Raw genomic sequence first — 27,082 nt, 5'->3', positions numbered from 1 at the left:
AGTCACTCACACTTGAACCAATCAGTACCCCACTGTTAGGACCGTCTCAGGAGTGGACCTGGATGGTACCCATCAAATTCTGTAAAGATTGAGATATTCACTTTTTATTTTTGTAGCGCCCCCTATTGGCCAGTGAAATTTGTTTAGAGCCTCAGAGCCTCATATCAGGACTAATCTAAAGTTTGGCTTTGACAGCATTTATTTTGGCCGAGATGTGGCAAAGTTGGTGTTTTCTTAGTTAGCTACACACATTTTTTATTCTATGGCAATTCTTTTAACAACGTTTTGAAAGGTCGGCCAGGAGATTATACAGCCAAGATTCGTGCAGATCAATTGCACGGTTAAGAAGGAGTTTGAATAGTTGATAAATCACGATTTTTCACGCATAAAAGTCTAGGCGGAAATGGGCGTGGCCTATATTGCACGATTCAATTGGGTCCAGCAACTGCGTGGATAAATCTTTTTTAAATTTCCAATGTACGGTTTGGGAGTTAGCGGACCCCTAGTGGTGGAAGTAGATTTTGCGGAGTTTTGCACCAGTCCTTAAAATGGCACACCGCCACCTTGTACGGTTTAGGCTGCAGTTTTACGCGGGGAACAATAATAAAGAAGGAGAAGAATCCTTAGCAAAAACAATAAGGTTCCACAGCTCTGCTGCTTGGACCCCTAAATACGTGCCCCAGAGAACTCAATGGTGTTCTAAGCCCCCAACACTGACGTCGAGGCACCGCTGTGACCATGACTTCATGGCATCTAACCCTAACTTTAATCCTAAAGTCTGTTTTAAGCTTCGGGGTCAACTCCACGATGTAGCTACACCGTTGTGACACCTGTGGAGTTCTGCGCTGGGGTTGAACGCATTTCTTTGCATTGTGCATGTGCATTTCACCGCCTGAATGCTAGGGGGTGTGTGGTTTCTTGAGGGTCATCCACGAAATTCTGCCATTTCTGACAAAAGAAAGAGAGACAGTTTATGTTATGTCAGCAAGCTAACTTTAGCACAACTGCCCACAAAGTACTGCTTGTTGGCGAATTGCTAATTTTTAACACCCCGCCATTGTAACCAAAATATGTCTGAGTTTATTAGCAAAACCTTTGTCTGTGAACTAGTATTGTTTCTATTTCCCACAGTAGACTGCTTAAAACACCAACTACCAACTCTCAGGACGTGTTGAACAATCACAGTCCTTTCGGTCTGCGTCGCCTCGGCGCAAAGTTACAAATTGTTGGAGCTGCACGTCAAGCTACGGCGGAGGGCTTGGAGATGGGTTTACGTCAACGCAGAGAGGACAGCGGGGTTACGCCGTCAATTCAACACATAATCATAAAACAGCCTTAACCCTACACCCTAACCCTAACCATTGCCTAATCCTAGTGACTACCAGGCAGCTTTGCCTGGAAGGCGACGTTGGGGGCTTAAAACACCAAACACACCCCCGTCATGTCCATAGGGTGGCCTCACTGTTGTTTGTGTTTTACATTTGTCTAAAGCGGACTTTTACTCACACCAGTCCTAAAATAACTTCTCATATTGCACTACAACTCAACAGTGATGACCACAAAATGTCAGACTTCTTTCAATATGTAAAAGCCTATAATGTTGCTGATGTGCAGGAGCAGATATTTTTCTGTCAAGTTTCATCAGCTCATTTTCTCAAGATGTTTAGAGCCATTACAAGCATTTCTCAGTGTGGTTGGCTGGGTATGTTGTCGCATACTGAGGCTGTCTGGGATAGCTCCTTTTTTTGCTGCTGCTGACTGGGCAGCCCACAGCAGACCAGGTAAACACCCTCTATAGAAGTCTGGTCTGGAGCTTTATACTAATTACACACTGTCATGCCGTTCAAATTAAGTAACATGTTTTTTCTGTTTGCAGTTGAATGTGGCAACAAATGGTATTTCTATTGTGATTGTGTAAAATGTTTTTTTTATACAATGATTCATGGATTTATGGAGGATTTATTTGTCATTATTTCACAGGCTTTATAAACAAGATTCTGTTACCGTGATGTGAGTAATGTGTTTGGAATTTCTTTCATATTTAGAAACCCAAATCACCCTGTTGCAAGGGGTTGCAAGCAGTGTACTGTTAATAGAAATGTGTGCATATTTCAACCTTATGCACAAAAATAATATCAGAGCCACACCCAGGAAGCTGGTTGATGTTGTACAGTGTTTAGTTCAAGCACACTTTGGCTGACATATTTTGGGCTCCAGATGATTGGAAATCAGTATTAGTACATTGGAATAAAAACTCAACAAAGATTCAACAATTGACTTTCATAATTTATTGGACATTAGTTAGGGTTTGTAGCATTTAAGCATAAACAGCAAGTAGTGAGTGTGGGGAATGAATCATGAGAGATCTGTGCGAGCTGTGTGGTCTCATTTTGCTTGCTGCTCGTCTGTCACCATTCCAGAGCACTCTTCCTCCTCTTCAGCTGCCATCACCTTTATCACTGGAGACCGAGTCCTCCTGAGTCGAGTTGCCACTGAACGCTGAAACCTCACTCTGCCAGCTGCCCTCCCACCAGCAGCGGCGGGTTGTTGCTGGTTGTTCAGCCCGGCCACCGAGATCAGCTGCACTTGACCAGGAGTCAACATGGCACCCTGTGGGTTTACTCCAGCATTTCCCTGTGGCAGCACAGCAAAAAGTGTGACAGGCCCACCCATGGCCCCCTGATTCATCTGTCCCTGCGGATTCACATTGGCTGGGCCTGCCTGCCCCACAAGAAATGCCCCACCTTGTTGGAGAGCTCCGATAGGAATTAGCTGCTGCAAGGGAGCCTGACCTACTTGGTTCCCGACCGGCTGGATAAAAAATGAGCCACCAAGTTGGACCAAGTGTGCCAGGGATACACCATTTATTGGAACCCCGTTTTGAGCCCCAGGGTTGGCATTGTTGCCAGCTGCTGCTCCATTATTATTGACTACCCCATTGGCAATTGCCTCAGCACTACCTGAAGACACACCACCCTTCACGACAGCCAAGGCCTGGAAGATAACCCACAGCATGCAGAACATGTTTACTGTCAATCACAAGAGACAGTCAACAAGTGAAGAGCTGCTTCTTTCTTTGCTTATATAGAGTGTCAGATTCAATGATCACCAAGAAAGGTCCAATCAGAGTCCAGTGCTTTATCTCAAAACAACAAGTCACTGTAATCATCATGACTATGCTGCAGGCTATTTTCTGCTTGTTATCTAACAGAGAGCCATTATTCAGGATTATGTGTTATTATGTGTCAAACCTTAACCAGGTGTCAGGGACTTGCATTCTGTAAAGGTTCTTTTTTCATGCTGGCATCAGGCAATGCGAATAACTAAAAAAACATGATATTAGAGTAAAAACTGATGTTTTCTCTCTGTGTTCCACCAATATGATGCAGTAACTTTATTTAAGGACTGAAAAAGAAAGTCGTCGTTAAGGTAAATATTGTAACATATTGTAAAGTCAACTGCCGTCCATAAAGCTTTAATTAAAACTACAATGAAACATAGCATGCAGAGACAAACAGATAAGAAATACAGTTATTGTTTTACATTTCAAACTATAACTAAAGCATTCTTAACCTTGATTTAAGGAGTAATTATGCATTAAATCACTCTAACATGCAAACCACAGTTCTTATGAATCTGGTACAATGCAACAACTTTTTAAACCAATGATCTGACATAAACGTTTCCCCAGTTTGGAATGCATTAGAAAACAGTTTCTGGATAAAAACCAACCCAGCTAAATGACACGTTCTTATTTTCTAATAAAATGATTCTAACAGCTTACTCTAATTACAGAGCAAAGATCCAAATGCCCAAGCTTAGCCTGACACAAATAACAACAATGACCACCAACACTCTCTCTATAGCAGAAGGTAAAAATAAGTTTTTTTCATGTGTACGTGTCAGAGTTCTCTATGTTACAGAGGTTCATGAAGGCTTCAATCTCAAGCTGCACAATCGGAGCAGCTTCACAAGCTTAGAAGAAGGACAAAGTGAAGCTCAAAATAGAAGGTTGACATCCATATCATCTGTAGAGAAAATAGATAGGCATTAATAGGATGACAAATTAATTACAATACTTCCCACATGCTTTTGAAATGCAGGAGAAATATAGCAGACAGACAAACATAAAGAAATCATGGATGAATTGGCAGCGTTTTTACTGAACACCTTTTACAGAAAGAAATTGCTATGTATTGCTATCTTACCAGTATTGATACCAAAACAGGAAGTCCACTCTTTAAATGACACCTGCTTGTCCTTGTCAGCGTCACACTCTCTGAAGAAGCGGGAGGTGCAGTGCTCCATCGGCACCAGCGGAACTCGAAGTGGGGCCAGCTCTGAATGGGACAAAACTCTGCAGAGGAAAGATAAACATCCAATTTTTATCAATGTGAGCCTCTTATTTATATACAGTGCAGTATGTTTGCAATACAATTAGACTCATGAATGGGTTTCATGATTTACCCCGACAGGGGTTTTGTTAAATGTGTGATATTATCCAATGCTGCCTTTAGATACTTTATATTTTTTGCCATGAAAATGGTGAGAAATGAACATTATAAGCAAAACACACTTGCTTCAGTGACTTTAATTTTGTATTTGCTTCTGAACACATCCGAGTGAATATGATCATTTTAAATTTAATATAAAGGTTGAGAAAAGTTTATTGTAAGCACAGAGGAATACAATATACCTGTCAGAAGGGTGTTGGTCCAGTTGTGCAAACTGCCAGTGCACCGGGTAGATGTACATGTTGTAGTTTTTCTCAAAGTCCTGCGCTAGAAGCTCAACGGAGTGATCACCTGCATGAAGACGCCGTTCACTCTCAAAGATTTTCTTCACCTACAAAATGCAGAATGTCGCAGTTGAATTGACTTAAACATAAACTGCTAATAGTATACATTTTAAGTTTTCTAAGGCTGTGTGACTTTCTAACTGACTGACTGACATACTCACTAAGTGACGGACTCAATTACTGACTGACTGATTAGCTAATACAACAAGTTTTTTTTCAAGAAACTTGAGAATCACAAATTTGGAGTTTTATCAATATGCATTCAACTCGAGAAGCACATCTTACTCTAAAACGCTGTTTAGTAGTGAGGAAGCCAGGAGAAACGGAGTCATGTTCATAGAGCTGCAGCAGCACATTTTTCAGCCAATCCCTCATTCGTAGAGGGAACTGGACCAGCTCAGTGTCCACACATGGAGGTATTACTGAGAAAGAAACAGAGAGAAAGATTGGGGTCAAAAAAATGTTTCCTTCACCATTCAACTAAATTGTTGTTGTTTAAACCATAAACTTTTTAGTTAACTCTCACATTTGCATGGCCCAGTGTAGTCCAGATGAAGTCTGTGTCCTCTCTTAGTTCCTTCAAGGTTGCATTTCGTAGCAAAGAGTTCACATGACGTATCATATGTTTTGTTGTTTGTCCCACAAACCTACAAAAAGAAATCGACAACAAGCAACAATCAAATGCAATGCAGCAACTGTTGAACACCACTCCACTTTCATCATATCATCCATACTTACATGATCAAACTCATTCACACTAGGAGGACATTCTGATGGTTCTTGACACACACAGCCTGGCTTATTGTCCGCATCAAGTTTACACGTCTTTCCACGTTTGCAAGGAAAGTTGTCACATGGATCTAGAAGAAAAGACAAGCACCGCCGTTGACCTATACTTTGTCCAAATAATTAAAACAAATGGTATCAAAAATCATCTTCAGGATTGGTTTTGTTTTATTTTACAATGTGATGACTGGGAACCAATGGGCTAAAACCACTACACATACTCCCCTACATTCCTCTGCCATTTGAGTTTGTACAGCGATTAAACTTGATCTCTATTATTCTCTCCAGAGCTGTGTTTTGGTGGTGACTGTGAAGCAGAGACACCATTCATGCGGAAGTTTTAACTGAATGATCCAGTCAGCAGATTCCCATGTGAGGCTGTTGGGATAGTGCATTAGTCAGTGTGGTGAATGCTGAATTAACCAACCAGCAGGGGCTTCTGGGCGATGCATGCCTACACTTAGAGAGGGCCTGGAACTGGGGTAGAGATCCACTGTGGCTCGTATCTGCACTGGATTCATTCCTACTAAAGGACCCTGGAAAGTAAACATGAAAATGCAATGTGAGGAGGTGTTTCTTGGGGTAATGAAATAAATTAGTTTGAACAATTTACTGATCAGATTGCAGCACGACAGCAAAAGAAAAATGTCAGGTTTCCCCAATGAAAACCTGCAACAACACATTTTGGCCACTTGGCCCCAGCAGAAACACGCTGCAGACACAACAGTGACTTTTGATCTTGATGTAGTCTCACATTATCAGACCTAGCTTCACAGCGCTGTGGAATAAGGTCTTGCTACACCAAACATACAGTATGGGATAGGAGGAAAAAGTGCTCTGGGTGGTTTACATTTTTTTAAACCAATCACAATCGTCTTGGGCAGCGCTAAGCTCTGGACGCAGTGACGCTGGCTCTGCGAAATGGTCTCGGGAAGGAACTATTTTGCACCCAGGAAAAGAAAGAGCCACATGAAAAATTAAATTAAGTTAATAGTTCACAAAATACAGTCACGTGAACTATTTAAATTAGCTGGACACATGGTTAAACGTAATTTGCGCTGACCAGTGTATCGCCGTGTGTACTTTGTTCATGGCACTGCTCTCATATTGTCCACAAAGCTTCCCAGTTATATTGTAAATTCTCTAAACACATTTATTATCAATAATTACATAAAAGAACTAAGCAGGCCAGCCTTGTTGCACGGTCCAAACATCCTTCAAAACTTGCCTTTTTTAATACGTAACTTGCTAGGTCAAAGATTGTTGTTGTTTCCCAAAGCGAACAGAGTTTGTGTATACTAACACACAGAGAGTGGAAGATGAGGGACGTGCGGGGCGTAAAATGTACTTCCGTTGATCAAGAGTAATGTATATGTGACTTGTTAGCAACAATTGCCTATCAACATGGCCTGCAGATATGGAACATCGAGGTCATGGCCACCTGGTAATTTTAAGTCCAATATTTATTGTTCCTATAGCTTCACCAACTCCTGAGGTAATTTAATCTGGCTCTTTAGCAGCTAAATGCTCCACTACGTTCACCAGCGAGAAGCTGGACTTGGTCTGCCATTTTTGGTGGTAGTGTACAGTGGATTTTTGGAGTGCTGTTTCACTGTTTCTGCTGCTGCCAAAATCCCATTGAGAGAGGAAAAAGGACCTATATGTAGAGGCGAGAGGAACTGCACAATCGAGTGACACACCAGTCACCATGAGCAACCACTTTCATAGGAGTTATGGGATCCATTTGTAATAAAAAATATTGATTAGTACCACTTTAAAGAAAGTAAATGTACAGTTTGTGTATACATTACCCATTTCCCTGCCCTTCTCCTCTTTGCCTTTTGGGCTGTATTGCCAGTGCTGCTGTCAGATGCCTTAGGATCCTTTTGGCTTTCTTCCTGTCCAGACTGTGTTCCCTCACTCTGTGGAGAGTGCTTCCTTGCCCTCTTGTTCTTCTTTTGCTTCCTTGTCTTTCCTTTCGTGTGACCTCCACTGTCATTCTTATTTTTCTCTTCCTCCTTTCCAGCCAGTTGGGACTGCACTTCAAGACCTGTATTACTCTTTGGTTCTCCAGGCTCCACATTTGGAACAGGTTCTTTCTCCTTGACGTCTTTTGATTTGAGATCTTCGTCCTGATCAGACACTGCCTCAGTGTTTTGGACGTCTTGTATATAGATATCATCAATGGTGGGCAGTCTTTTCTCACCGGTTTCCTTCTCTTCAACATCTGTTATTGAAGAAAGCTGGGTGTCATTAGTGTGAGGATTTAATTTAGCGGACACAATCTGTAGAGGTTGCAAGATGCCACTATCCGCAGCATAGTCCAGATCAACAGGGATCTCCGACTCTGTGCTACCATCTGTTTCTTCTAGGAATTCCCCCTGCTCAGACTTTTTGTCCTTTTCCTTGCGCGACATACTTTCCCTCTTCACCTCTTCTTTCTCCAGCATTTCAGCATCTCCAACACTCTCATCCTTTGTTTCTTCTTCTTCCTCATCTGTCACGTCTTTATTGTCTTCTCGCATTTCTTGTTTGTCGTGCAAGTTGTCCTCCTCCTCATCCTCAATGGTCTCCACGGCTTCACCAGACTCTAGCCTGATTTTGTCCGTCTCAGGTTCTTCTTCCTCTAGCACTCTTTCTTCTGCTTCCTGCTCTTCTTCTGCTTCTTTCTTTAGGATGTTTACCAACTCCTCTTCACTCAGCAGGACTGCAGTAGTTTTGTCGCTCCGTTCAGTCCCCTCAATCTCTCCCTCCTCCTTGTTGGCATTAGCATTGTCTTGGTAGCTCAGCTCCTCATCTTCCTGCTCCTGGCTGCTGGCCTCAAACGTGACTAAACTGGGTAAGAGCTGTTGCTCGTTGGCCTCCACTGTGATGATGTCCTTATTCAGAGAAAACAAAAATGTCCATTTTACAAGATAAAATCAGCATATGTGTCAGATACGTTATTCAAACAACAGTTCAGAGTCCTGTTCTACCTTTTCTTTGGCTGTGTGTGAAGTCTTGTGCAATCCATGATGTTTTCCACGAGGGTTACTGTTTACCTAGATTTAATGGGGATTATTAATAATAAACATCCATTCAGATGATGCCAAAACTGCGCTGAACCAATGTCACATCACATCTCTTGTTTGTCTTTATCTCATTACAAAGTTTAGTGTCAAATCAAGAAAGACATTACTCACAGATAGGGAGAATGTTGCTGCCAGTAAGCAAATGAATACCAAGCAGGTCCTCATACCTAAAACATTGAAATAAATGCTTTAAACAATAGACCTAAGTCTAAAGAAAGTTGAATTACATGTGCTATTTTTTTATTGTGAATCAGATCAGAGCTGAGAAGAGAAAACATTGTTAACAATCAATACATTACAGTCTGACTTCTAATTGGTCCCAACATAGACATGTACATGGCAAATCTTTTAAAATGAAAACGTGTGAGCGCATCTGTATGCTGCCAACACTTTCATGACAAGCTGCAAGAATGGCCTCCACCGTTGTCAAGGTTACAGGCCTCTGAGATGCGCCTCTCTCTCAAAAGTCACATTCAGAGCTAAAGTAAACATCAGAAGCTACCAGACTGGAAAAAGTTGACTAAGTCCACAAACTTTTTGTCTCTCTGGACGGAAACAAAACAGACACTACTGGGCCTGTGCAGAGGAACAATAGCTCTCTGGTTCGGCCCACTAAACCCCAAATAGGTGTAGACAGGAGTTGTGTGTGTGTGGGTGTGTGTGTGTGTGTGTGTGTGTGTGTGTGTGTGTGTGTGTGTGTGTGTGTGTGTGTGTGTGTGTGTGTGTGTGTGTGTGTGTGTGTGTGTGTGTGTGTTTGTGTGTGTAAAGTCACCCAAAGCAATGTATTACACTATTTTATCTGATCTTTATAATATCGAGGCATTACTACAAAATACAAATATTAACTTATCATCTTAAATACTTCAATTGATTAAATTGATACTTTTTTTGTTGTTTTTTACAACCATAAAATATATGTTGTACACAGGAAGCAACATTTAACTGTGTCTGTATTTTGTACCAGTGTATTGCTACATCACGGTAAAGACAGTATATTAAAAGTCACTCTCTTGATATATACAAAATAATTAAAGCATCAATGTCAACATCAAAGTAAAGTTTTCACAAAATAGGCCACAATATAACCAAGTCAGTAGTTGCTGCATGCAACACACAATTAATTTTAATTGCAAAATAGTTAGTAACACACATGTCTAATTGATCAATGACAATTACCCTTCAAAACAATGGAAAGGGCTCCGAAATTAGGATTTTACCTGAGGTTGGCAGTAGCAAGAGAAAAGAGAATCCTTGCCTGTGTTGAACCAGTGAAGGTGTCCTTTGGTATTCGAGACAGCCCTCACACTGTCCACACAAGCTGGCATGCTGCACACACACCGTTTTTTTCTGGGTCTCTGGTGCCAACACTTTTTTGGGAGGGTCTTTGGGCAACAGAGCTACAGAGAGAGGAAGAGAAAGTGATTGTGCACTTATTTGAGTTGGGTGCTCTGCCTTAAAAATATCTGCAATGTCTATTTTTCCTTAAACAAAAACCAGAGGAAAATGCCACACTCCAGAGGTCAAACACAGCTAAAGAATCATTCTATTTGTTGATCTTTTGGGTGAATTGTGTGTGAAACTTGTCACACAAAACGTAGTTATAGGACAGAAATAGTACAAACCTTTGGCCACTAGATGTCACCCTACCACAGGTCTTTGTTGCTGAGGCCACTACTATGACAAAATGTGAATATTTTGAAATATATGAGGGAACTTGATGATTAACAATATGACAAATGTTTGCCACTATTAACTTCAAGTATATTCATCCGCTGCTAAAGCCAGCAGGAAGAGTTTTAATAGATATATTATTGCAAGATTTTTCTCTTTTTTTTTGCTTTTTCTCATTATAACACACTACTTTTCATTTGATAAAGCAGTTTCCCATCAAAGCAAATGATGTAACGGAAATGGGTATGTTCACATTTTATTTTTTATTTGAGCACTCACAGTTCTGTGACAACAGGGCAAACTGTGCAGATGAAGATGCAGAGCTCCAGAACAGTTACTAAATGAAGGTTGAGGTGAGATTGTGAACTGTGAACTTTGAAGCTTAACTGTTATTCGTGTATCAACAACATGATATGGTTTAATGTGTAAGCATAAATTTAATTTTACTATAGGTAAAGCTGAGGTGAATTGTACTTTACATGCTGTTGGGTGGCTTAACCTATTAGAATGCATCTGTATTTATCTGTTGATTTGATTTTGTATCAGTCATGTACATCTACTAAAGCAGGGGTTCCCAAAACTTTCAGCTCACGACCCCCAAAGTAACGGTGCAAGTGACTTGCGACCCCCCCACTAAACACAAATATAAAAAATGTGCGCAACCACGCACGCACTATAGGCATATCCAAACACGAGCATACTGACAACATAAAATAACACAACAGTTTTATCTTGTGTTGAAATCATGGCTAACATATGCTATTTCTAATCGTTAGTGAAAACAACATTTATTTCTGGAAATCAACTTGCGACCCCCCCTCTCTGGCTTGCGACCCCCTGTGGGTCCCGACCCCCACTTTGGGAATCACTGCACTAAAGCATGTAAAGGTTAGGCCAGACACTGTTGACTGTCGGTCTGTGTGCCACAACAAGCATCAATCACCATCCTCTCTCCTCCCCTTTTCTAAAGCAGGACCTTGCAACAACTGGTAGCTGTGGTTTTTGGCAAACAGCTCCAGACTGGTGAACATCCAGTCTAATTACATGTTTCTTTTTAACAGTTGAAATCCAAAGTGAGGTTAAACAAGAAATTCTGTAATCTTATTTTAGGTCTGACCATATATGGATATCCAGGAAACAGTTGTAAGCCTCAGGGAGGAAATATAGAAGTCTTTATTTAGGCTTTCTACTGTACAGGCCCTATTTCCAAGAAGAAGTCCTATTTCCAATAACATCATGTAACAATGAGGACAAGGAGTTACATATGATATATTTTTACATTTTTAAATAATAAAGTTTATCATTTATGAATTCAGTGCGTGCGTCTGTGCATGCATGCGTGCTTGTGTGTGTGTTTGTGTGGTACACCTATTCAAATGTAAATTCTAATGCATTTTGAGTCTCACTTTGAGCAAACAAACAATAAAATACATATGTATATAATATGAAAACAATACAACCATTGGTAAATAATTAGTAAAGAATGAAATGAATCCACTTCACCGGAAGCAAGCACGACCCGTCTGGCCCTCCATCCCTCTCTGAGTGGGAGAGTTTATTTTCTTAAAATGCCACAAACCCTATGATTTAGTATGCTACTCTATATTTCACTGAAGACTGAAGAGGGGGCGGAGGGCGTGTAGGGACTGAATGAAACATCTGTGTGTGATTGTATGTGCGTGTATTTGTGGTGTGTATGTGCAATCATTATCATGCCAGTGTGTGTGTGCGTGTTTGTTTTGAGCTTGCTCCCCGGAACAAATACACCTTTGCATGTCGACAGTGGAGACACATCCGGAAGGAAGTGATGCAATCGTTTCAATTAAGGTTACTTATATGCAGTTGTCCTTGGAGTTTCCTACAACATATCCACACATCGTGCTTTTACTGCCTCAACCACCAGCTTTCCATAAGTGCCTCAGAAGAAGTACTGGGTCCTCCTGTTTGCTCCTACATACACTGAACAAGGACTGCTGAGGACATTTCTAACACCAGCTCTGAATCTAAAGGACAAGAAGGTAATTGATCATATATTAACTTTATTACTTTTATTTTTTAGCAAGTGATCTTGCTACACGGTAACTGTTGCTGATATGTTATTATTGGTTAACATTATTCCAAACTATCTTTGGTGTTAAGAGTTGTTAAATTAAGTTTCTGTTTTCTTACCCTTTGTAGCAGTTTAAGTGCAAGAAGAACAACTTTGTAAAGGGAGATGCTCATTATACTAACATGTTTATGTTAAATTGAATTGAATCAAATTTGTAACAATAATAATCACATATTGTTGTATGCCTGTTACAGAATGAAGGTGACCATAATGATGTTGTGCCTGATTGGGACAGCTTTTGCCAACCCAGTAAGTATGAAAAACAGAAAAAAGCAATTAACACAGGTTTTTCAATTTAAATGTTAATCAATTGAATTCACATTTATCAAACATCTGGTTGATTCTGATGATGCGTTTATATATAATGCTTGTTATTTAACGTGAATTAGAAAGTGAAGTCTCCAACCAAAGGCATCAGGTTCTGTGTTGTGCATTTCCTTCCGTTTAAATATTAATGTAATTGGCCAGTTTTTCTGTTGCAACCATAATGGCACAAATGTAAATATGAGAAGTGCCTTCCACATTTAGAATATCTGCTGGCCTTTCTGTCAGCAAGGCAGGGAGATTCCGAAGTTAAAGAAGCATGTTAGAGGAACTTAATCAGATATTATTGATCCACGTTGATTTTCTGCACATCCCAAAACCACCATGTGACCTGCGATTTCCTTTTGACAGATTTCATTCAATACCGTGTTGGAATCAAATGAGCTTGACTCAAACTCGGTAAGTGCTTTCTAAAAATCTGTCCTTAAAGCTATATCATAGACTTACTTTACCTTTGGTGTTACAGCCAAGGACCTCAGCTATTGTTGACTACTGTTTACACAATAATCATTTGCAGGCAGTTTGGGCTTCTCTGACAAAGTCAGCAGAAAACCTAACAAGAGATGCCAGATTCTCCAGACCTCAAGACAATTACTATTTCAGACACTATTGTTTATTATGCTGCACCACATGCAGCAATAGCTTGAATGGGATGATTATCGGTGTTGCAGTCATAAGCTATAATTAAATACATTGTGGTTTGTGCTTACTTTGTTTTTCTTTCCCAGACTGAAAGTTTGTCTGTTTCCCAATCAACGGAAAATGACACCTCAGAGCTTCAGGTAAGGTATTTATTTCAGTAAAAAGGAAACTATTATTTTCAGCTGACTTTTGGCTGTATCACTTTTGATTGCTGATTTTCATCTAAATAGGTATGCATTCCTATTTCTGTTTCAGAGTTCTGAAGAAAGTACCTCAAGTCAGGTAAGTTGTTTTAATTTATTGATCCACTATTCAAATAAATCTATCTGCGGTCAATGTGTCTAAATTCACCTCGTATATACTTCACAGAGTCAGAGTTCACAGTCAGAATCAGAATCATTGGAATCCACATCAGATGACAAGGTGGGTGGCAATCTTCTTTTTCTGCATTGGTATCACAAAAATCCATTATCGCTGGGTTCTTAACCCTAAATTCATCATATTTTAAAGGCTGTGGATGTAATAGTTCCAGCTCTAATATTAAAAATAGAGATAAATGTAATAAAATAGAATTGTGTCCTCCACTGCCATGCAACATTTACATTAAGAAGACAAAAGAAATACTGTACTGCACTCTCCATTGTGAACCCCCCTCCCCCCCATCCCCCTCCACCTCCCGGCCCCCCACTATTTTCTAAAATGCTCTGTTTCTTTTCCACAAACAGACTTCCGAGGAGAGTAACAGTGAATCAGATGAGGAAGATGGGGTAAGATTAATTCAATCAGGAGAGACTTCGCATCAGGTTCTGTGTGCAAAGGTTGATGGTACATGTGCATAATAAGAAATGTCCAGAGTCTTGGGGATTAGACCACATTGTTAAAAATATTTTAAAGGGGTAGAGGAGCTAGACATATTCCCCCCCCCGATGAAAAGGAACTCAAGTTGCCGTGGCTGACGATGCCCAGAGGTGGAAGGGGAGGATGAGGGTTGCACGTTTGCCTGAAAAGACAGCTGATAGCAAGGAGAGATGACATTTACAGCAGGATTGCATGTTGTGATTGGATCATGAATTGTGTGGCCAATTCTGGTTGGTTAACTGAAAAGTGAACACCTCTTTACAGCTGAATAGTTTTAGAGAGAGATGGTGGGGATTGTTGTTTATTTAGAAGTTTCTTGAAGGAATTTGGGCTGAGCTTCATTCAAATCAAGGGTTGTCAAACCAGCTCTGTATGCCGATTGTTAATGTATGTTCATCCTTCTGGTCTCCTCTTAGCTCATATTATTCCCTGCATGTCCACAGACAGACACCATAGCTGAAACCAGAGATGACAGCATGGGCAGCGAGGAGAACGTTCGAAAGGTGGGATACATTTTTGGGTTTTTAACTATGTCCTGCAGAGATTTAAGTTGACTAACACCATGCTCTGCTTATTCTCTGCACCAGAGTTGGAATCGAGTGTTTGCAAGTGTCGTCAAAGTCCTGTGCGCTGAGGACAACAGCAGCACAGAGGTCAAGGGTCAATCAGATTACCTGACTGAGAAACAGCCCACCGATACCTCCACCAGCCCCCCTTTCAAACAGGGGACCAACACAAACCTGCTGCTGGTGGAGAATCCCACAGACAGCGCAGACACTAGTGAAATTGCTGATGTGACCGCCAGTGACAGCAGCGAGAGCACCAGCAGCGAGAGCCCCAGCAGCGAGAGCACCAGCAGTGAAAGCAACAAGACCAGTGAGAGCAGTGACAGCAGTGATGCCAGCATGAGCGCAGAGGACAGTAATCCCAGTGACAGTACCGAGCTGAAACAAATCAAAACCCAAGACTGTGTCAATGGAACTCAGAGCTGTGAAAGTGAAGAAGATCTCTTCCAGGATATAGGAGACGATGCTCATTACTCAGTGGACAATCTGATGGTGCCAGATGAGGATGAAAGAGAGTTAAGTCTAAGGAGATGATGACGTACTTGGTGCCACTCTAAGTGTTCCCACTATGAACTAAAGCGTGATTAAACCATCTGCCTGAAGACTTCAGGGTGATATCTTTTGCTCTTGCCCATCGCTTCTGAATGTTGATTTTAGCACCATAATTTTACCTGCAGCCGATTGATTTTGTGTGTGTGATTATTATTGTAGTGATGATGCAGCCTAAGCATTTCCTTTGTTTTGATAATAATAAACAATAACTATAACCATGGTATTGGGTGCTTGCATGTTTTTATATATCCATCCATCCATCTTCGTCCGCTTATCCAGTATCGGGGTTGCGGGGGGAGCACTTCCATCAAGGGACCCCAAACTTTCCTTTTTTTTAATATATATAATCAACTACAGTTAGAACACTTTATGCTCTACCTTTACCAGTGGCAACATTAAACTGATAAAGACATAATCCACAATCCAATAATATGATGTAATGTCATTCTTAAATGGGCTCTTTTGCAAACCACTTCTTTTGTAGCCTACTTTAACTTGAAGTATCACAGTAATACATTTAATTTTAATTGTAATCTTAGGTGCTCCTTTAATGTCAGCCATGTGGGAAATAATAAACCAACTGTTTCTTACCAAATGCTACAACAATAGACCATTATTCCCACATTTGTGTGAGACACCAAGGTGGGAAAAAAAATATCTGGGGAACCGTCATGAGGGTTGGCAAGAAATAGGCGCACGCCTTTTGCATAACTGGAGATATTGATTAATGTGAAAATCCAGTAGCCTATGCTTCACACTAAAGTCGTGGGCTGCGCTTTTTATATGTATATATGTATTAAAGCTCATCTCTCTCTTTCGTCTATCACAGACACAGATACTCACCATGGCCAATCTCTGAGCATTATCGCCTTCACCCCTGTTATATTCTGACTAAAATCGTATATGAACCATCGGCCGGTTAGCTCAGTTGGTTAGAGCGTGGTGCTAATAACGCCAAGGTCGCGGGTTCGATCCCCGTACTGGCCACTTCAGCTTTTTAACGTGGCCTTTTTCCTGTTGAAGTTGCGGCAAACTTTCTCCAGCCATTCGACGTGTCATTCGTTTGTTTACGCAGAAAGATTTCAACGCTCAAAACCGGGGCGTAGTTTATACTATGGAAAGCCAAACAGTTAAAATACACGTGAAGCCAAAAAGTTCAAATACACGTGATTTCTCACACGTAATGAACATGTGAACAACAAGTAAACAACGCGCAAAATACACGTAAACAACGCGTAAATTACACGTAAATTATTTAAGTGTTGTTTAAGTGTTAATTTCATTTGAATTTGAGCCATTTGGTCACTTCTCCATTTTGAATGGGTGAGCATCCTAAGCTCCCATTGGCTGCTGAGCAGTAAGGTTAAACCACTTCTGTAAGCCTGGGGAGGGTCCTCCGCTCTGTGCCTCAGCCAGCAACTCCTCTAACATTATACATTGTTTCATTATATTGTAGCAAGCCAGAGTAAACCTTACATATTATCATTACTATTGATGATTTAATTATATTGAATGAATGCTTTTTGTGTTCAATATGTTTATAATAACAGTGTATCAAATGAGATTGTAAAAACATTGTGACAATGTGTAAAGATGCCGCTCAAAGCTGAATTTAATGAATTGACTACAGATCATTTTTGACCCACTTTTGGGATATTACAAAAGTAAATCAGCTGTCCAAAGATTTTTTTAAGGAACACATGTTATCTCTCTTTCAAATGGAATACTTGATAACTGTTTACATAGTACATATAGGGTGTCACACCTCCTAAATAGTTCCCAAATACACTTCATACATTTGAAAATAATGTTTATACAAATGTTTGTTTCACTAAAGATTGAAATACTGTAAATAAAATAAAGTTACATAATTGTGTGTATATGTAACTGCTGAAGCAGACCTGTAATAGAGACATCTGAGTATGATTTATGGAGTGGTGTCTATGATGAGTATAAGTGAGGATTTACGGTCGGTGAGCGTTACAGTTAAACCTGAAAGACATCCATCGTGGTGCAAAAAGCACCTGTGCTCTATGTGTTAGTTTCTAGATGAGATGTATCTGTTACAAGTTGAGGAGATATGGAGGACCCAAACGCAGAGAAGAGGCAGGCAGGCGGGAACAGGTGCACTAGAGTTTATTAACAAAGGCCCAAAAACAAACACAGGGATCCAAAACTAAGTGGCAAAGTCCCATATAATGCAAGCACGAAGTCCACAGGGTTCCAGGGGAAGAGTCACGGAAAACTCACATGGAAAACAATCCAGAGGAGCAGGAACAATCCCGGGAAAGCTGCACAGGGTGACGTATAGACAGGTAAACAACAAGAATGATCTGACAAGAGACAAAGGAAACACTGGGGTTAAATACAAAAGGTAATGAGGTAATGAGGAACAGGTGAGACGTCAGGTGAATCACAATAGGGCGGGGCAGGACAATCAGACAAACAAAGTAAAGCTAGACTAGATAGGACAAGACAAGACAGGAAGCTGACTACCAAAATAAAGCAGAACACACAGACACAAGGAAGCAAAGACAGAATCTACGACACCAAAGTAGGGAGAAAACTGGGACAAAAACACAGGGAAGGCCAAAAGGGAAAAATACCCCAAACAAAAACCCCAAACCATGACAGTATCTAGATTAGCCTATGCTAGGCATGTGAGTATGTGGTTACTTTAAGCTTGTGTCAAGAACAAAGTGGTATGCTATATAAATTACTCATATATCATGTCACATGGGTTCGGCAAAAGAGAGTGTTCCCCGTTTTATGCTGCACTGCTATGCACACAATGCCGACTCTGAATACCAGTCAATAAACACTTGTGCACATGATTTGCTGCAAAACAAAGTCATTTATGATTTGTATGATGCATCCATGTATGACTTTGAAATACACAAACTGAGAATTGAACAGTAAAAAAACTTGTGTCACAATGTCAATGTTACATTTAAGACATTTCTAACACTTGTAAAGCAAGTCAATTAGTTGTGTTCATAGCTGGTTCTAAATTACATTAATGTACTCTCATGATGGTATTATTCCCACCTGGTCCTACACCCCCCTATCAATGGTAAGCAGCACACATTAATGCTGGCACTATTGGTCCCAGCAGATTTACTGTCATGTGGCTACTGGCCCACATTCAAGTTGTACAGTCTAGCATGGCCTGGTGGGAGCATCAGTTACATGGTGTTCTCTCTTACAGAACACAAACACACACACACACACACACACACACACACACACACACACACACAGAGCTAATAAGGGCAGCACGCAGAAGCCATCAGGGAAAAAGATACTTGTCAAAAAGAAAAAAAAGCGGACACAGTACGTCTGGTTTTCCCAAAAAAATTTGACCAGTTCAGATTTCTTCCCAGAGATAAATGTGCCGGTGTGTTCAGAGCCCCTTTCATTGCCCAGGGAATTTAATAAAAACATTTTCAAATTCAAATTGCACTTGTCTTTATTAAGATATCTCAGGCTGTTCATCATTTGTTTTGTAAATAAAGTTGATAGTTCACTATGCACTTATACCCTTTACACTAAAAGACAAGGACACATTTGGAGTTATTATTAATCAGTTATAGTGCAATGGTTTTACTGGTCTGGCCCACTTGAGAGAACTGGGCTGCCTATTGCCCAACAACTAAATTGAGTTTGACACACCTGTTAAATATTAAACTACACAGAAGTATGAAGTTATTAAAATTAGCTCTCTAAAAATTGTGCTTGCACATCAATGCACTAGCAACATTACTCCAATTATACTGTATATTACTGACCATAATTATATATTACTGAACATAAAGCCATATTATATAATTGTACTTTGAGATCAAAACAGAACCTTAATTACTAGTAATGAAATATTCCTATGGGTACTTAACATATAAGGAACCTGAGAACTTATTCGGCCACTGCATATTGCAGCCGCGCTGCCTGTAAGGACAGTGATGGAGAAAATTAGTAAACAGCTCCACCTGCTGGATATTTGTCATTTGTACACAACAAAAAGCAAAACATTTTATTCACATTAAGGACTGACTACATGCTGAAATGTACAGTATTTGCTTCCCTTCATACATGATGCATTTGGAACACAATAAAATAGAAATGATGAATGGGAACATATAGAAATGCGTCATAAAGTTACTGAATGTTAAAATGAAATATTATAGATACACTTTCTACAATTTCCTTTCTGCATTATTTTTAATTCACTTTCATTGAATTTTTTTTGACAAAGTGGGGACTGTAACGACATTTGAATACAACTGGTAAACAACATTTCATAATATTTGGTTAATTTTTGATAAAAATTTTGTCCATTGCATAATTTAAAAAGTTCACTTTATTTCTTTATGTATTTATTTATTATTTACTTAAAATGTAATGCAATTGCAATTATTATATGCACTTATTTAATATGACCACTTTTCTTATATTAGGGACTACTGTGGAGACTAGCCAACTCTCTCATGTCAAGAACCACATTTCCCCCCCACAGGTTGTTTAGCGTGTAACAGGAGGTGATGAGTAGCCCGCAGCTCTCAGTCAACAGGGCTGATTGTGTAGAAGGCTAAAAGGGACGGCTCGTAAATATCTGAAGGGGGTTCGTCTCCTTTGAGAACAAGCCTTTATAGACATTTGAGGTCACGACCATCCTGGTCAAAACCAAATGACATGGACATGTGAGATACTAATTATAAGATGCCCTGATTAGTTTTTAAGAGTAGACCAATGGTTGGACTGTTTTGTGCTGTATTCACAGTACGTGCTGAGGTTGATAAAAAGCATAAATACCAAGCAGCTAAGCATTTACACTGCTTTCCTGTGGGAGTATATTCAGACCTGATTTTCCTCTTTGTTTATATCATATCTCTTAAAATGCCTTTCATATCTTACTCTTGTACAGCAATAAGCCAGCTCTCCAGAGGCATCTGTAGAGGCCCCAAGCTTTGACTGTTCCTTTAAGAGCTTTTCTCTCTGTATACGTTTTTGATACTATTCACGAATGGAAAAATTCACTCTTGTTTTTACCTTAAAGCACTGTGTAGCTGATTTCTTATTGATGGATTAGTGAAGCACCATCTTTCTCGTGTCTTGCATGCAAGTCAAGGCCCTTCAGATTCTAGATGTCTGATATTGAATATAGATTTTATGATTGTAGTTTCCAAAATGTCAATTGTAAGTTTGTTAGAGATGCTTTAGAATGTAGCTTCACCTACTTAATTTATATCCACATGAAGTATTATGATCATTGTACATAATATGTATTGCATTCTTACCAAATTATTTAAAACAACATTAATAATGAGATAGTTAAAAACAACAAAGTAATGCGTTAAGTCAAATGAAAATCAGAACACACTAGATTACATTTTGACCAATATTTATTTCTGAATTACATAAGAAATGAAATATTGTTTACATATGTAAAAAGAAACATTTACAAAGTTTTCTTACATGTATTGCATTAGTAAGTAGATAAACAGTATATACTAACATACTGTGTTTAAATTCACAAACTTAACACTTTATAATATTTTAATTCAGTCTCTGTGTCTGTGGTGACTGCTTCCTGTGTGTGTGAGGTGCTTCCCAAATCCACGAGCACAGAAAAAGAAGAAGCAGACGGTGACAACTTCCTCTGTGCTGGTCGGGCAGGAGCTCATAGTAGTCTTCAATGGGTCTTCAGCTCGTAATTGGTGCCTGGAAGCAAGTAGGGTGCTGAGAGTGGTCCAGTGGTCTGCTGTGGTGCTGGGTCTGCCTGAGATGATAGGTTGGTTGACGTCCGTGGTCCAGTGGTCTGCTGTGGTGCTGGGTCTGCCTGAGATGATAGGTTGGTTGAAATCCATTCTCAGCTGCCTGACGAGTGCCAATATCCCAGAGGAATCCTGCCCTGCTAAAACAGACAAAACTGTGAGTAATGTTGAACACAGCTATACAATATTGCACTGTTGGTAGCTGTTTTGCTGAGTTTGGCCTCCAGTGACAGAATGATAAACAATGGAATAATATGCAAAAAGATTTCTGTAATAAATATAATCCACATGTGTAGAGTTAACTTATCACTGCTTTATGTCCCTGCTGGCACTTCTGTAGCACGCCACGGCAAAACTGCTCTACGCTGGCCTTTCTATTGTGTTCCTATGGAGAGAGTGGTGCCAGCTAGGCACAGCGCTATCCTTGGCGTCACACACTGCTCGGAATTGCCGTTATACACTCAAAATTCAAATTATTTAAACTTTGACCTTTCAAGGTAAAACCAATTCCAGAACGTTCCTGCGCTGCGCTTTGCCTCTCTTGCTACGGATCATGTGTAGACGGCTTTAGTGAGGGGATTACTTACTTGGCCAAGTGAAAGAAAGGCAACCACTGCTCTTTAGCTGGACTTGTAGTCATCCCAGTCCTGTGGTTGTCCATCCTTCTCATCTGGTCCAGAGTAAACACATAGAAATATATATGACAGTATAACAAGGAGTAAGATTCATTATGCCTTAACTATTCAATAAGTGAAATTTCTGTTAATAATTGTTAACTTACCTCTGGGATAGGCATCCACAGCTATGTTAAAAAGCCAAAGAACAACAATGCTTAACCCTACATTGCTCCCAATAGTCAGGCTAGTGCCTTGCACGGTAGCTAGCTGCCATTAGCGCTACATAAATGCAATCAAATACTAACAGGTTTTTTTGATAAAGCCCGTTTTACAGACAGTCTCGAAGTGCTTCACATGAGAAATATTTTTAAAACATTTGATCCAATAACAGACAAATTAAAAAGAAGAAAAGAAATTAAATACCAATGGAAATAAAAAGATTTACAAACACAAAATTAAAAACATGAGCCAAAAGCCAGTTCAAACAGCATCAACTGCTTTTAAAAAGCATTAACAGAGACTACATATCTTTAAGCAAAGTCCCCTATTTTCCTTGCAGTTCTGCTGAACATATTCAAATAATTGTTCACTTATCTCTGGTATAGGCACCTGTAGCTTAGTTTAAAAAGTGATACCTTGGGCAAAACACTGAACCCCACATTGCTCCCCATGGTCAGGCGAGTGCCTTGCGTGGTAAAGGATTTGTTATTGTTGTGCTTGTGATCTCTACACTGATACTTATTTGTTTTGTTATTATTTTATTGTTGGAGTAATGTTTAACTAAAGCACTGCTTGACACCATGTTGTGTTCATAAACCATCATGGCCATATTATGGTTTGTGGTATGGTAAATTATCTATTGTTTGTTATACATGTCTGTGTGTTTTTATTTTTAATGTGACTGCCTCATGGGTTAAGTGCCCAAGACAAATTTCCACCATGGCGGGACAATAAAGTTAATCTTGATCTATGTGTGAATATAAGTGCTACATAAATGCAATTAATATAGGTACCACATACTGTACATTACCATTAAAGCTAACTATTAATCAAAAGAGAAAATAACCCTGATGCTAGATGCTACCTGAGTCATAGCCAACCCCGCCAAAAAACATGGGAAGAAAACGTAAATCTTTGCCAGCCTTCAAGATTACAAAGAGACAATCCTGCTTCCAGATATGTACAAATAGGCCCTGGTGCAATACTCTACCAAAGGAGTTATCTACCCCGTTAGACTCAAAGGTTTTCCAATCCTGCAGCAAACAGTCCCAAACTCTGTCCTAATCAGAGTTGCTATCTTCAGTTCCTCGCATGTTATCAAGAGGAACCATCCAGTATCTCCTGAATGTGGAGGGGCCGAGGCCTGAAGAGGAGGGTGCAGACTCCCTGGAGCTGTCTTCCCTTCTTCTGTCTGTGGAGGGGCCGAGGCCTGAAGAGGAGGGTGGCAACTCATTGAGGCTGTCCTCACAATTCCCCTTCAGCCTCTTCCTACTTCCCTGCAAGGTGTCACTCTCTTCCCTGCTTCTCTTTGTGGAGGGGCCGAGGCCTAAAGAGGAGGGTGCAGACTCCCTGGAGCTGTCTTCCCTTCTTCTGTCTGTGGAGGGGCCGAGGCCTAAAGAGGAGGGTGCAGACTCCCTGGAGCTGTCTTCCCTTCTTCTGTCTGTGGAGGGGCCAAGGCCTGAAGAGGAGGGTGCAGACTCCCTGGAGCTGTCTTCCCTTCTTCTGTCTGTGGAGGGGCCAAGGCCTGAAGAGGAGTGTGCAGACTCCCTGAGGCAAAGGCGTGACCTTTGAGAGGCTGAGGGACAACCATATTCAGGTTCTCTCACTTGCAGCGCAGGAAGCCCGTGCAGCGGACCGCCAAATGGGAGGTGCCGGAATGGCTTAAATGTGGGAAAGGAAGGACGCAGTGGTTTAAATTGCTGCCAAAAACTTGGAGGTGGGAAGTGCTCGATGAGAGGGGAGTAAGGTAGGATGTTGAAATCCTCATGAAAACTAGAACCATCACTAGAACCATCACTAGAACCATCACTAGAACCATCACGACAACCATCCCTATAACCATCACCATAACCATCACTATAACCATCACTATAACCAGCAATATAACCAGCAATATAACCAGCACTAAAATCTTTACCAGCACTAAAATCATCAAAAAAACCATCACCATAACCATCTCTAAAACCATCCCTATAACCATCACTATAACCATAACTACCACTACCAATACCACTACCACCATCCCTATAACCATCACTATAACCATAACTACCACTACCAATACCACTACCACCATCACTATAACCATCACCATAACTATCACTACAATTTTCAACATCCACTTGCTCCTCTTCCACTGCATTCTCGTCCTTTTCTGACATGGAGCCATACCCAGGATCTCCAGACCAGTAAGGCCCGTCGTCTTCATCCTCTGAGTCTTCATCCTCCCACTCCTCAAATTGATGTTCATCTTCTCTAAGAGGGGGAAAACGGTGACCAATGTTATACTCACCTTCCTCTTCGGGGGGGCCAGGTTCTGCAGGACGTGGTAAGTTGTCTACACGGCCAGAGGGAAACAAAGATCAAACGTAAAACGTCTTGTTTAACTAAAATGTTTAATGTGACTTCAAATAATAAGGAGTTCTCATAACATTAATTATTAGTTTATTAATTAGCAACAATTAAAGTTAAAATAAGAACAGCATACATATGGAGCTAGATTTGTTTCTTTACTACATGCAAAAAAGTAAAAATGTAAAGAGAGAAAAGGTTGTCACACTGATAGCAAAAAAAGCATTTTATGAAAGAAAATAAATATTTGAGAGAAAGGGTTTTCATTTATATAGCAAATATTTGAGACAAAAAAAAGTTTAGATATAAATTTGAAATGTTTAAAATTATTTCTGAGAAAAAGAAATTTCTCTTAAAATACTTTTTTTAAACTCTCAAATATATATTTTTTCCTATCAGTGTGACATTTTTTTTCTTGCTCAAAGGGCAATTTTTTTTTTCTTATCTCAGGATTTTTTTCTCAATGTGAAAATATTGTCATGGGCAGGGCCACGTTCCTATTGGCCAATCTGGCGATCACTGTCTTGAATTTTTTTTCACACTGATAGCAAAAAATATATATATTCGAGAGTTTGAAAATGTATTTTGAGAGAGATTTTTTTTTCTCAGAAATAAATCAAATATTTTTTTTTCTCTCATAAAATGCTTTTTTGCTATTAGTGTGATCATTTTCCCCTCAAAACCTTTCTCTTCATTTATTTTCTCGCGTGTAATAAAGAAACCAATCTAGCTCCATACATACATACAAACATACATACATACATGTGTCATACAGTCACCAACAGACAAAAGGCTATACCCTTTTTAACAGTAATGCCAAATATTGTGCAGTTTTTCCTCATTTATTTTTAACAGGTGACGACATGAGAATTAATTCCTGCTGCATTCATATAAAAATAAGCGTTATTTACTATTCTTGCTCACACTGAAAAACTGACCAAACTGTTGATCCGTCAAACTTGAAAAAATTACCGTTGACATGATATTACATAATATTCCGATATGTGGCTGAAGAGTCATATTTTATCAAATAACAATCCCCAATCATTGTTAAAGTTTTCTGGTGTATTTATCAGAGTTGCGGAATAGAGAGCACATTACAGCAACAACAATAATAAAAATGGTAATAACAATAATTGTTATAATCAAAAGATGTAGCTAGGCTTCAAGAACATTGCTTTGTATTTGTTGGGCGAGTAAAGAATCTCGCGTTAGGGCTTTTACGCACGGAGAGCACAGTTCAACTGCCAGACCCAGAGGTCGAAAAAAACGTGGATAGATATTATAATAAGAGAAGTTAATATCATTTGATAAACTTTAAAACTTTGTAAGATTTAACCGACTAAACAAAGAACCTCCGCGATCCGACCACACACATTAAAGTGTCCTGGTTTGATTACACCTGCGCGTCCTCACCCCCCGACGTTCGATCCTAATAGTTCCATCGTCTCCATGGTTCTCAACTCAAATACTTTTTTTCGCATTTTATGAATTTTGGCCCAGTCGCCATCTTTTTTCTGCAAATTCAATGTAACTAGCTATATTTTGTAAGATGTTTTGCCCTCAAACTGAAATAACAGTGTTTTCACATCCATACAAGAATTGTTGATACATTCCACACATGTCCCGCGAAATTAAACACATGCTGTCTAGCAAGTAATTATTTTACACGATAAATTGTCAAGTAAAAGTCTGTTTTAACATCTGTTTTTCCAACAGGCCTTAACGTTAAAGGCTTTCCACGTTTACAATCTAAACGTGACACCAATTTCCACAACTTCATAGCTACTGATAAAGATTGGCTATTTTCATTAAATACATAAATTAATCAGAGATAATTATGTAGCCTAGGCTAGACTTATAATTAAAATCAATCTAAAAGTTGTCTTACCTTGTCTTGCAAGCATGTGCAACCCATGGATGCGTCCTCTCGGAAAATCCGGGAGGGGCTCCTCGGGTATACCACCACCAGGCAGTCGAAAGGCCATTTCCAAGCTCTTCCTTTCACCACAACAGTTAGTGATTCAGAAGTTGTGTTGTTCTTTGTTGTTCTTTTATTTTTCCAAATGATCAGTTTGCAGTATGTTATCTCCAGCGGTTTAAAACTCAAAGAGTTTGTTTTCCACAGGTTCGATTTGCATGAAGCCCAAGTCAAAATGCAAAGTGAAAAATTCGAATGGTCTGCAGCCTTATATAGGCTCCTCGGATCGTCGTTCTGTTTCCATGACATTAATTCACGTACACGCCTGCGTTTGATTGGCCGAATGGCCACTAATGTGTTTTACAGGCAAGCCTACTCATTTTTATTTATCAGTGAAATGTTTGACCATCAGTTGTTTTTTCTGATATTCTAAGTTATTACTTAGGCATTGTAAACCTTTTACAACCTGTTTCAGTATTAATTTAAAAATTAGTCTTTATGGAACAGACTGATTGATTTTAACAATAAGAGACACCTTAATGAAACATCCATCTTAACTCTGCGTCTCCTCGTAGATCATTCCGTTGTCCCTCCAAGCTGATGTATGTTGTTAGGATAAGTTAATTAAAAAACATTTTGTGTAGTGTTTTTCCTATTTTGCTATTGAACTGTAAACAGATGTTATAAATGTAGGTGTCTAATTTCCTCAGTTATGAAGCTTGTAATTATGAGAATATGATTGCTGTGTTTATTTTGTATTACTGATTAATCAACATTACCGTACATGACAAATCGTACTTTAAATACACCCATACATTTTGTAA

The 27,082-nt window shown here is 39.7% G+C and overlaps 3 protein-coding genes and 1 non-coding gene across 12 annotated transcripts; 2 read left to right on the top strand and 2 right to left on the bottom strand.

Annotated features, from left to right (window-relative positions):
* Positions 1-3,459: 3,459 nt before the first annotated feature.
* sparcl1 (SPARC-like 1) lies at positions 3,460-10,013 on the bottom strand. Of its 5 annotated transcripts, none has more exons than XM_034889769.1 (11): positions 9,873-10,013; positions 8,767-8,822; positions 8,560-8,625; positions 7,396-8,463; positions 6,012-6,120; positions 5,537-5,658; positions 5,325-5,445; positions 5,084-5,220; positions 4,697-4,845; positions 4,209-4,357; positions 3,460-4,028 (listed from the first exon to the last, which is right to left on the bottom strand). In XM_034889769.1, exons 2-11 carry the CDS (start codon positions 8,818-8,820, stop codon positions 4,000-4,002), a joined length of 2,004 nt encoding a protein of 667 aa, XP_034745660.1. In that variant the 5' UTR covers positions 8,821-8,822; positions 9,873-10,013; the 3' UTR covers positions 3,460-3,999. The 5 variants fall into 5 exon arrangements, with proteins under 5 accessions (XP_034745660.1, XP_034745636.1, XP_034745642.1 ...); XM_034889745.1 differs by having other exon boundaries at positions 9,911-9,995; XM_034889751.1 differs by lacking the exon at positions 9,873-10,013 and adding an exon at positions 8,992-9,043.
* A 2,064-nt stretch (positions 10,014-12,077) lies between these two features.
* scpp1 (secretory calcium-binding phosphoprotein 1) lies at positions 12,078-15,550 on the top strand. The gene is made up of 9 exons (XM_034890278.1): positions 12,078-12,344; positions 12,631-12,685; positions 13,112-13,159; positions 13,489-13,542; positions 13,658-13,684; positions 13,772-13,825; positions 14,128-14,169; positions 14,704-14,763; positions 14,848-15,550. The coding sequence occupies exons 2-9, from the start codon at positions 12,632-12,634 to the stop codon at positions 15,358-15,360; spliced, it is 852 nt and encodes a 283-aa protein (XP_034746169.1). The 5' UTR covers positions 12,078-12,344; position 12,631; the 3' UTR covers positions 15,361-15,550.
* Positions 15,551-16,291: 741 nt separating this feature from the next.
* On the top strand, positions 16,292-16,365 carry trnai-aau. The gene has a single exon. It is a non-coding gene; the product is annotated as a tRNA-Ile (tRNA).
* A 4,432-nt stretch (positions 16,366-20,797) lies between these two features.
* Positions 20,798-26,630, bottom strand: LOC117955418. 5 transcript variants are annotated; one of them, XM_034889940.1, is made up of 4 exons: positions 26,235-26,627; positions 23,834-24,333; positions 21,737-23,785; positions 20,799-21,289 (listed from the first exon to the last, which is right to left on the bottom strand). In XM_034889940.1, the coding sequence occupies exons 1-3, from the start codon at positions 26,565-26,567 to the stop codon at positions 23,047-23,049; spliced, it is 1,572 nt and encodes a 523-aa protein (XP_034745831.1). In that variant the 5' UTR covers positions 26,568-26,627; the 3' UTR covers positions 20,799-21,289; positions 21,737-23,046. The 5 variants fall into 5 exon arrangements, with proteins under 5 accessions (XP_034745802.1, XP_034745813.1, XP_034745831.1 ...); XM_034889911.1 differs by having other exon boundaries at positions 20,798-21,289; positions 21,737-24,333; positions 26,235-26,630; XM_034889922.1 differs by having other exon boundaries at positions 20,798-21,286; positions 21,737-24,333; positions 26,235-26,630.
* Positions 26,631-27,082: the final 452 nt, after the last annotated feature.

This window comes from Etheostoma cragini, chromosome 2 (genome assembly GCF_013103735.1).
Source record: "Etheostoma cragini isolate CJK2018 chromosome 2, CSU_Ecrag_1.0, whole genome shotgun sequence".
Taxonomy (NCBI): Eukaryota; Metazoa; Chordata; class Actinopteri; order Perciformes; family Percidae; genus Etheostoma; species Etheostoma cragini.
The sequence above is the reverse complement of the archived record's forward strand: the minus strand, read 5'-3'. Positions and strand labels throughout refer to the sequence as shown.